Source organism: Anomaloglossus baeobatrachus, chromosome 2 (genome assembly GCF_048569485.1).
Source record: "Anomaloglossus baeobatrachus isolate aAnoBae1 chromosome 2, aAnoBae1.hap1, whole genome shotgun sequence".
NCBI lineage: Eukaryota > Metazoa > Chordata > Amphibia > Anura > Aromobatidae > Anomaloglossus > Anomaloglossus baeobatrachus.
Window position 1 is genome coordinate 647,963,656 of NC_134354.1, and position 11,332 is coordinate 647,974,987.

Genomic DNA, 11,332 nt, shown 5'->3' on the forward strand with positions numbered 1-11,332 from the left:
TCTTTACATCTATGTACATAGAACTGTAAAATGGCAGCTGTTGGTGCCACCTTCAGTCATCTCTCCTGCCCTCCACATACCCTGCCCTGCACGATCAGATGGCCGAAGCACCATCTGTCCTGCATTAGAAGAGGGGGACTATGCTAGGAACAAAAGGATTGGACATTGACGCGACATATACAAACACAAAACAAAAAAAACCCTATTTATACTGTATAATGAAAAACATACAAAAAAAGAAAGAGAAAAGCAAAGCCTGATGTTTTTTCCCCATTCCCTCCATAATGGGGTAAAAAAAGAAAAAAAAAATAGAAAAAAATTATATACACTAAAGTTTAAAAATTTAGGGTCACTTAGATATTTCCTAATTTTTGAAAGAAAAGCACATTTTCAATTAAGCTGACATTGAATTAAACAGAAATACACTCTATACATTGTTAATGTGATAAATGACTATTCTAGCTTCAAACGTCTGGTTTTTAATGCAATATCTACATAGGTGTATAGATGCCCATTTCCAAGAACCACCACTCCAGTGTTCTAAGCGTACATTGTGTTTGCGAATTGTGTTAGAAGGCTAATGGATGCTTAGAAATCCCTTGAAAACCCATGTGCAAGTATGTTAGCACAGCTCAAAACAGTTTTGCTGATTAGAGAAGCTATAAAACTGACCTTCCTTGGAGCTAGTTGAGAATCTGGAGCATTACATTTGTTGGTTCCATTAAACTCTCAAAATGGCCAGAAAAAGAGAACTTTCATGTGAAACGCGACAGTCTATTCTTGTTCTTAAAAATGAAGGATATACCATGCGAGAAATTGCTAAGAAACTGAAGATTTCCTACAAGCTGTGTACTACTTCCTTCAGAGAAGAGCACAAACAGGCTCTAACCAGAGTAGAAAGAGAAGTGGGAGGCCCCGCTGCACAACTGAGCAACAAGACAAGTACATTAGAGTCTCTAGTTTGAGAAATCAACGCCTCACAGGTCCTCAACTGGCAGCTTCATTAAAAATAGTACCCGCGAAATGCCAGTGTCAACATCTACAGTGAAGAGGCGACTCCGGGATGCTGGCCTTCAGGGCAGAGTGGCAAAGAAAAAGCCATATCTGAGACTGGCTAATAAAAGGAAAAGGTTAATATGGGCACAAGAACACAGACATTGGACAGAGGAAGATTGGAAAAAAGTGTTATGGACAGACAAATCGAAGTTGTGAGATGCAGAACAACTGAAAAGATGCTGGATGTGTGCCTGACGCGATCTGTCAAGCATGGTGGAGGTAATGTGATGGTCTGGAGTTGCTTTGGTGATGGTAAAATGGGAGATTTGTACAAGGTAAAAGGGATTTTGAATAAGGAAGGCTATCACTCCATTTTGCAATGCCATGCCATACCCTGTGGACAGCGCTTGATTGGAGCAAATTTCATTCTATAACAAGACAATGACCCAAAGCACAACTCCAAATTATACATGAACTATTTAGGGAAAAAGCAGGCAGCTGGTATTCTATCTGTAATGGAGTGGCCAGCCCAGTCACCAGATCTCAACCCTCTTGTGGGAGCAGCTTGACCGTATGGTACGCAAAAAGTGCCCATCAAGCCAATCCAACTTGTGTGAGGGGCTTCTGGAAGCATGGGGTGAAATATCTCCAGATTACCTCCGTAAATTAACAGCTAGAATGCCAAAGGTCTGCAAAGCTGGAATTGCTGCAAAGGGAGCATTCTGTGCCAAAAGCAAAGTTTGAAGGAGAAAATTATTATTTCAAGTAAAGATCATTATTTCTAACCTTGTCAATGTCTGGACTATATTTTCTATTCATTATGCAACTAATTTGATAAATAAAAGTATGATTTTTCATGGAAAAGACAAAATTGTCTGGGTGACCCCAAACTTTTGAACTGTAGTGTATAATAAAATCATGCCACTGAAAAATAAAACCCAGCCCTCTTTGACAAGCTCTAATGGACATACATAGAAAAAAAATAAAAGAAAGAAAGGGTTAATATTTAAAAAGGTACTAATCAAAGATAGAACAATCAAAATAAAAATTACGGCAAATACTGGTTAAAAATAATTTGTACATACCTGACATATAGGATCGGCCATTATAGTCTTCAATTTCCATTTTTGACAGATATCTCTGAAACAAGAAAAGGAAGAAGTTGAGCAACTTTGTACAGACTGAATTATTATTTATTATTATAGCGCCATCAATTCCATGGCACTTTACATGTGAAAGAGGTATACATAATAGGGACAAGTACAATAATCATAAACAATACAAGTCACAGACAGGTACAGGAGGAGAGAGGTCCCTGCCAGCGAGGGCTCACAGTCTACAAGGGATGGGTGAGGATACAGTAGGTAAGGGTAGGGCTGGTTGTGCGGCGCTATATTAGACAGGGAGTTACGGCAGGTTGTAGGCTTGTCAGAAGAGGTGGGTCTTCAGGTTCCTTTTGAAGCTTGTCAAGGTAGGCGAGAATCTGATATGTTGTGGCAGGGTGTTCCAGAGTATGGGGGAGGCACGCGAAAAATCTTGGGATGCGATGGTGGGAAGATGAGATGAGAGGGGAGTAGAGAAGAAGATCTTGTGAGGATCGAAGGTTATACGCAGGTAAGTACCGGGAGACTAGGTCACAGATGTAGGGAGGAGATCGGTTGTGGATGGCTTTGTAGGTCATGGTCATTGTTTTGAACTGGAGTCGTTGGGCAATGGGAAACCAGTGAAGGGATTGGCGGAGAGGTCGGGGAGTAGCGGGGGGTCAAGTGGATTAGATGGGCAGCATAGTGTAGAATAGATTGTAGGGGTGCGAGACTGTTAGAAAGGAGGCCACAGAGCAGGAGGTTGCAATAATCCAATGTGGGAGATAAGAAGGGCATGTACTAGGGTTTTTGCAGCTTCTTGGGAAAGGAATGTACGGATGCGGGAAATATTTTTGAGTTGGAGGTGGCAGGAGGTGAAGAGGGCTTGGATGTGTGGCTTGACAGAGAGATCAGAGTCTAGAGTTACTCCCAGGCAGCAAACACGTGGTACTGGGGAAAGTGAGCAGCCATTGACAATGATGGCTATGTTAGGTGGGGGGGTTTAGTGAGGAGGAGGAAAGATGATGAATTCTGTTTTTTCCATGTTTAATTTTAGGAATCGAGCAGAGAAAAAGGATGAAATAGCAGACAGACATTGTGGGATTCTGGTTAGTAGGGAGGTGATGTCAGGTCCAGAGAGGTAGAGCTGCGTATCTTCAGCGTAGAGGTGATCCTGAAAGCCGTGGGACTATGAGCTGTCCAAGGTGAAAAGGTGTAGATGGAGAACAGCAGGGGTCCTAGAACTGAACCTTGGGGGGACAGCGACAGATAGGGGCGAGATGAGGAAGTGGTGTGAGAGTGGGAGACGCTGTAAGTTCGGTTGGTTAAGTATGAGGAGATCCAGGATAGGGCAAAGTCTGTGATGCCCAGAGATGAGAGAATTTGTAGTAGAAGGGAATGGTCTACTGTGTCAAAGGCAGAGGACAGGTCCAGGAGGAGGAGGACAAAGTACTGTCGCTTGGCTTTGGTGGTTAGTAGGTCGTCAGTGACTTTAGTTAGGGCAGTTTAAGTGGAATGATGCGGTTGGAAGCCAGATTGTAAACAGTCAAAGAGGGAGCAGGAAGAGAGGTGTGAGGACAGTTCAAGATGGACATGATGTTCCAGTAGTTTTGAGGCATAGGGGAGAAGTGGAATTCATAGCTGAGCTTTCCCTTTAGGCCATGAGTAGTCTTGTTGCTCTACTTATTGGATGGAGGTAACACATGCTCAATAGTGATTGTAACACTATTGAGCATGTGTTTACGTCCACACTGTACACAGAAAACAGCCAAATCAGTGGTGCGGGCAGGGGAATACAGAGTTCAGCATTCAGATAACTGCTCAGTATGTTACACCAACAAACTGAAATCTATGTAATGGGGATTTTAGATGATATACCAACACTTAGTAGCAAGTATTTTTGAAATGTAAAGAACATGATACATTATCTTCAAAATATGTTACAAATATAAATCTGTAAATTATAATTTGCATTTGTATTCAGCCTCATTTAGTCCGATACGCCCTAAAAAAAAAAAACAATCCTCAGAGGTTTGTTTGAGAACATTAAAGATCAAAAAGCATCATGAAAACCAAAGAACATACCAGACAGGTTAGGGATAAAGTTGTGGAGAAGAGTAAACAGGGATAGGTTATAAATAAAATTATCCCAAGCTCTGAGCATCTCTTGGAGCAGTGTTCAATACATCTTCAAAAAATTGAAGAAGTATGGCAAAACTGTAGAACTACCAAAACATTTCCATTTAGGTGGATGGCTACCCCAATCAAGGAGAGCTCCAATTAGAGAAGCAGCTAAGGCTAGTTTCACACATCCGGCATTTCACCGGATTGCCGGCCCGGCGCACTCCAGTACAGTGTAATACAGAACAATGGCATCGCAACACCTCCAATCACATGCTCCAGTCACATGACAGCATGTGACCGGAGCTTGCCACGATGCCATTGTACAGTATTAACACTGTACTGGAGTGTGCCGGATCCGACAATCCGGCGAAATGCCAGATGTGTGAAACTAGCCTTAGAGGCCCGTGGTCACAATGAAGGAACTGCAGAGAGCAACATCTCAGGTGGGAGAATCTGCCAACAGGACATCTATTGGTTGTATACTCCACAAATTTGGCCTTTATATAAGAGTGGCAAGAAGAAAGCAATCTGTGAAAAGAGGCCACAAGATGTCCAGCTTGCAAATAGCCATGTAGGGGACGCAGCGAGCATGTAGAAGAAGGTACTCTGGCAAGATGAGACCAAAGTAGAACCTTTTGGACTAAATGCAAAACACTGTGTGTGGCGGAAAACTAACCCTACACTTCACTCTTTAAACTCCATTCCCACTGTCAAACATGGTGGTGACAGCGTCATGCTGTGGGGAGGCTTTTTTCAGCAGGGACAGGGAAGCTGGTCAGAGTTGATTTGAAGTTGAATGAAGCTAAATACAGGGCAATCCTGGAGAAAAACCTGTTAGAGGCTGCAAAATACTTGAGACTAGAGTGTAGGGTGTCCAGTTTGGGTCAGGAGACCTGGGGCTGACTGTGAATAATTAAAACAGGCTGATTTTAAACTATTGCCGTGGCTGTGATTTGTACACTGTAGTCAGTCTGGTAATTGTGGGGTCTAGACAGGCTGTGTTTACTGCCAGGACACTCATACTATATAAATGCCATTACATAACTCTGCCATTTTTGGCCCATGACTTAAGCAATGAATGAGATTTTCCTACAAAATAATTCACTACCAGGTTAAAGGAATAAAATTAAAGATGAAGGCAGTGTCCTACAGCCAAAAAACAAAGCGCTGTGCAAGAAATGCTACCCACAAATAATCCTACCGTAATGTCTCAATCAGGCTGGTAAGAGATCAAACTGCATAATCGTGTCTGATCGCTCCTGATTTTATAGAAAGTTTGGCCATCAAATGTGAATCTTATTACTCAGCCAAAGCATCATTATATACTTTTTGGAAAATAGTTATTAAAAGCTTCCAGCGCTTCGTATCCTCCATCCATTACTGCCGTTTTCACTTTCAACCTCTTCATGTCAAGGGCAAAATTTCTCCTCTTGCAATAATGGATGCACAATAGATAAAAAATGCTGCGACCAGATGTTTCTACAGCAATTGATTTGTAGTCATTACAAACCCAGTTCCAAAAAAAAATAAATAAAAAAAAAATGATAGCAGCAACACATCTCTAAGAATTTGGGACTAGATTAATAAAAGACTGGAAAAGTGATAAGTACAAATGAAAAACAGGTAAGAGCATCACTATTCAATTAAGTTACATAAGTGTATATAAAAAGAGCATGTTAGAGAGGCAGAGTCTCTCAGAAGCAAACATAGTCAGAGGTTCTCCAGTAGGCTGGAGTCACACTTAAATGTGAATCACACGAGGATCGCATGCCACTGCCCAGACCGGCCGGTTGATCTCTTAACAAGAGCGGATCAGCTGCATAAAAATAAAATGACATTGACCCGGCACCTGTCAGAAGTGCAACCAGCTGGTCCAGTGATGTGATGCGATCTTCACGCGAGTCACAAGCAAGTGTGACTGCAGCCATATGGGAACAACTGCGTCTAAAACTTGTGAAAAAAAAAAAAAAAGAAAGAAAATTTTCCTGAATGTAAAATTGCGAAAACATTGACTATCTCACCATCCACAGTACATGATAGCATCAAAAGATTCAGAGATTCTGGAGAAATTCATGTGCAAAAGGGACAAGGTCTATGGTCAATATTGGATGCTTGCGATCTACGGGTATCAGGCAGTACTCCATTGAAAAAATAGGCATGATTTGGTTGTTCAAATTAGCAGGGATTCTTCCAGAAACCATTGTTTTCACATGGACCGTTTGTCCGTGTGTCTTGTGATCCATACGTAGACATGTCCGTTTTTCTCCGGTAGCACAGATATCACACGGCCCACACACTGTTGTGCTCTGTGTGACATCAGTGTGACACGTATCGGAGAAAACACGCCTGTAAAATAAAATTATTTTCTATATTCACCTGTCTCCACTGCTGAAGTCTCCACCGCTGGTGCCAGAGACAGCAGCACCATGGACAGGTAAGTATAGAAGTACATGCTCAGTGTGCTATGCAGATGTCACATGGATAGCACACTGACAACACATGCTGAACACACACACACGGACATACGCACACATGTGCGTAACCTACACCACGGACCATGTAGAACACGTGTGTTTTTTACAGACATGTCAAAGAGGCCTCAAACGGACTGGGGCAAAATGGAAAACTGCTCTTGTGGTCAGATGAATCAAAAATTGAAATTCTTTATGAAAATCACAGATGTTGTGTCCTGCAGACTCAAGGAGAGGGACCATCCGGCTTGTTAGCACACAAAGCCTGCATTTCTGATGATATGGGTTTTATTACTGCCTATGGCACAGACAAGTTACATATTTTCAAAGGCCCTATCAATGCTCAGCATTGTATAGAGGTTTTAGAACAACATATGCTCCCATCCAGACAGCGTCAATTTCAGGGAAGGCTTTGCATATTTCAGCAAGACAATGCTAAGGCTGCTTTCACACATCTGGTTTTTGCTGAGCGGCACAATACGGCGCTTTGCAGAAAAAACGCAACCGTTTTTTTTTGTCGCCGGTTGCGTTTTTTTCTGCATAGACTTGCATTAGCACGATATTGTGCCGCATGGCCTTACGTTGCGTCCGTTTTTTGCCGAATGCGGCATAATTAGCCAATGCGGCGGCCGGATGGAACGTTGCCTGGCGATGCGGCGCAATTTACAATGCAAGCCTATGGACGCCGGATGCGGTGTCCTGCGGCAAAAAACGCATCCGGATGCAGTTTTTTGCACTGCGCATGCTCAGTATCAAGCCGCATCCGTCAAAAAACGGACGGGCCGCATGGAAAAACTTATGCAACGGATCCGTTTTTTTCGCCGCATCCGTTGCATAGGTTTTTGAGCCGGATTGAGCCGCACTGCCAAAACCGGATGTGTGAAAGCAGCCTAAACCACACACTGCATCCATCACAACAGCAGGGCTTCAAGGAAGCGTTCAGGCGATGAGCAGACTACACCTTTCACCAATAGAACAGAAGACCCAGGACTGTTGAGCAGCCAGAATCCTACATCAGACAAGAGGGGGACACCATTCCTCCCCCCAAACCTCCAGCAATTGGTCTCCTCACTTCCAGACGTCTACAGACTGTTGTAAGAAGAGAAGCTACTACGCAACGGCAGACATGGCCCAGACCCAACTTCTTTCAGATGCGTTGCTGCCATAAATTTCTCAATGAGTTATTTTTTTCCAGTGAAATAGAAAAAAATTCTAAATGTTCCCCTTCTGATCTGTGTAATGTTCTGTTGTGAACAAAATATTGCTATAGATTTCCAATTCATTCCATTCTTTACATTTTACACACAATCCTAATTTTTTTTTTATAATTAGGAGTTGTATTTCCAAAATGCCTCATGCTCCAGGTAAGCTGGTGTTAATACCATTTTTTTTCATATAGGCTTATAAAAAAACTGCACGTGATTCAAGCCAAAAAGAGAGTTTTGCAACAAAAAAAATGAAATTTATACAATCTTTAGAACCATTTTGGGTTTATTTTTAACTTAAACATTTTTTTTCCTGAAGGTTATTCTACTCATACATATTGTGGGAAAAATGTGGGCATTTTTTGTTAACCAGTTCTGTAGTTAAATGCTGCATTTTGAAACAGAATTGAAAAGAAAAAAAAAAGAAAAGCGAGTTTGCAAAAAAAATAAAAAAATAAAATATCAGCTCAATTGTTTACATTAGTTGTCTTGTAGCAAAATTCATACAGAGCACAAATCCATTTATTGGATCAACATATTAGGCTATCACCTGTGTGCCGGGTGTCTTACATGTGTAATGTCTTTCCTTGAAGCACTTAAGAGCCTTATTAGCCGTCTGTAAACTTTAGTAGCCGTTATTCTAATATACACACTATAACGGAGAATATTGTAGTTTTTTATAGCAGTTCTGTGCTACACTGACTTTCTCTGCTCTGCATGAACACAGATAAATGTGGGCAAACAAGGCTGGCATCACATAAGTATAAGGGGTGCTTCACACACAGCGAGATCGCTACTGAGATCGCTGCTGAGTCACGGTTTTTGTGACCTCATTAGCGATCTCGCTGTGTGTGACAATGAGCAGCGATCTGGCCCCTGCTGTGAGATCGCTGCTCGTTACACACAGCCCTGGTTCGTTTTTTTATTGTTGCTCTCCCGCTGATAAGCACACATCGCTGTGTGTGACAGCGAGAGAGCAACAATCCTGAATGTGCAGGGAGCAGGAGCCGGCGTCTGACAGCTGCGGTAAGCTGTAACCAAGGTAAACATCGGGTAACCAAGGTGGTTACCCAATATTTACCTTCGTTACCAGCCTCCGCAGCTCTCACGCTGCCAGTGCCGGCTCCTGCTCCCTGCACACGCTAAGCTAAGTGGTGTGCGCTGGTAACTAAGGTAAACATCGGGTAACCATACCCGATGTTTACCTTAGTTACCAGTGTCCGCAGCTTCCAGACGCCGGCTCCGTGCAAGTGCAGCGTCGCTTGCACGTCGCTGCTGGCTGGGGGCTGGTCACTGGTCGCTGGTGAGATCTGCCTGTTTGACAGCTCACCAGCGACCATGTAGTGACGCAGCAGCGATCCTGACCAGGTCAGATCGCTGTTGGGATCACTGCTGCGTCGCTAAAGTGTGCCGGTACCCTAAAATATGGGGCACAGACGGAAGATCGGCCTTTAACTGGGAGGCTGAGGCTCTTCTGCTAAGTGTATCAACTTGTTATTTCCGTGGGACAGTTTTATTTTGTTTCCACCTTCCGCCTGTGCACCAAAATCCAATCTATTAGGCCTAGGACACACGGCGAGTAAAATGGGCTGAGTAGAATGCGATAAAAATCGTTCACTCAAAAAAATTCCACTCGGACCTATGTTACTTTATGGGGCTGTTCCCATCTGTGATTTTTTTTTCTCAGCTCTAATCAGACCGAAAAAATAATTGCAGCATGATGCGGGTATAATCCGATCCATATTCACTCGCACCCATAGAAGTCTATGGGTGCGAGTGAAACATCACACTGCACTTGGATGACACAGAAGTGCAGTGCGATAATCGCATCAGCTGATAATGGAGGAGATAGGGAGATTAGTCCCTCCCTCCCCTCCGCATCTGTGATCCGATCGCATCAAAGCATAATGACACTCATAGCAGAGCAGTATCTGAGGGTCATTAGCATATCGCATCTGATGCCATACACTTGTGTGTCCCCAGCCTTAACCCTAGTCTCTCCTGCCCATCATTAATTACACAGATCTAGAGAGAACTATGCAGCCACTTTGTTATCTCAGCGACAGGGTAGAACATCCATAAGCGATGTGCTTCTATGATTTAAAGAAGCAGACAGGGAAGTCTGGCATGAAAGGTGCCAACTAAAAGTCTGCCTGCCCTTGACACCCCTATACCATCTAGACAGAGTGCCAACTAGAACACTGCCCACCTCGGACACCTATATAGCAGCTAGGGAAGTACCAACTAGAACACTGCCCGCCCGACACCCATAGAGCACCTAAAGAGGTAGAAGGCTGCCTGCCCCTAACACTCCTATAGCAGCTAGTAAGATGCCAACTAGAAGGCTGCCCGCCCCACACACCCATATAGCAGCTAGAGGGTGCCAACTAGATGTCTGCCCGCCCCTTACAGCCATATATCCAAAGTCAAGTGACACTACTCCATCGTCCTCCTCCTGGACCTGTCCTCTGCCTTTGACACTGTGGACCATTTCCTGATACTACAGATTCTCTCATCTCTGGGCATCACAGACTTGGCACTATCTTGGATCTCTGCATGCCTAACTGACCAGACATTCAGCGTGTCCCATTCTCACACCACTTCCTCATCTCACCCCATATCTGTAGCTGTCCCCCAAGGTTCAGTTCTTTGACCCCCTACTCTTCTCCGTCTATACCTTCGGCCCGACACAGCTCATTGGCTTTCAGTATCACCTCTATGTTGACACCGATCTAACCCTTGGGACTCAATATCACCTCTTTACTAACCAAAATCTCACAACGTCTGTCTGCTATTTCATCCTTTTTCTCCTCTCAATTTATAAAACTTAAAGGGAACCAATCATCAGGATTTTCGTGTATAAGCTGCAGCCAGTGCAGCACTGGCACTATCATGCACAGTGTGTACATACCATCAGGGGGCAGCTCGGGTGTTTAGGCAGCGAAATCCAACTTTATAAAGTTTGAAATTTCGTGCACTTTTTGATTGACGTGTGCACCTCTGCAGATAATATCCGGGCGTGTTATGCAGGAGTTCCCCGCCCCCCCACCAGCCTGTTCCTCCCTCTCTCATGATGTCCGGGCGGGTTATGCACGTGTTCCCCGCCACCCCCGCGCTGCCTGTTCCTCCCTCCCTCCGGCTGAATGTAAAATGCTAATCTTCAGAAACATGGCGCCGGAGTGGGCCTCAGCGCATAGCGCTTATCTCCGGCGCCATGTTTCTGAAGCCCGCATTACACAGCTTGGTGTCTGCAGACTGCAGAACAGCTGATCGGAGGACGCGATCAGCTGTAGCTATGATGACGTGCCGCCTCAGGACACCGGGCCAGGACAGGAGCCTGCCAGCGACATCGGGGGTCAGGTGAGGTAAGTTCACAATGGACTCACATGACCCCGTGACGGCAGTGCTGCGAGACCCGGTCACGGTAGTGATATCGGGTAGCACTGTCTTCACG

The 11,332-nt window shown here is 44.1% G+C and overlaps 1 protein-coding gene across 7 annotated transcripts in view; it reads right to left on the minus strand.

Moving 5' to 3' along the window:
- IKZF4 (IKAROS family zinc finger 4) overlaps positions 1 to 11,332 on the minus strand; it is a 57,770-nt gene that overhangs the window by 33,277 nt on the left and 13,161 nt on the right. For all 7 annotated transcript variants that reach the window (XM_075334432.1, XM_075334429.1, XM_075334428.1 and 4 more), the window contains exon 2: positions 2,082 to 2,136. In XM_075334432.1, the coding sequence (XP_075190547.1) occupies positions 2,082 to 2,136 (55 nt within the window). The remainder of the gene's footprint in view (positions 1 to 2,081; positions 2,137 to 11,332) is intronic.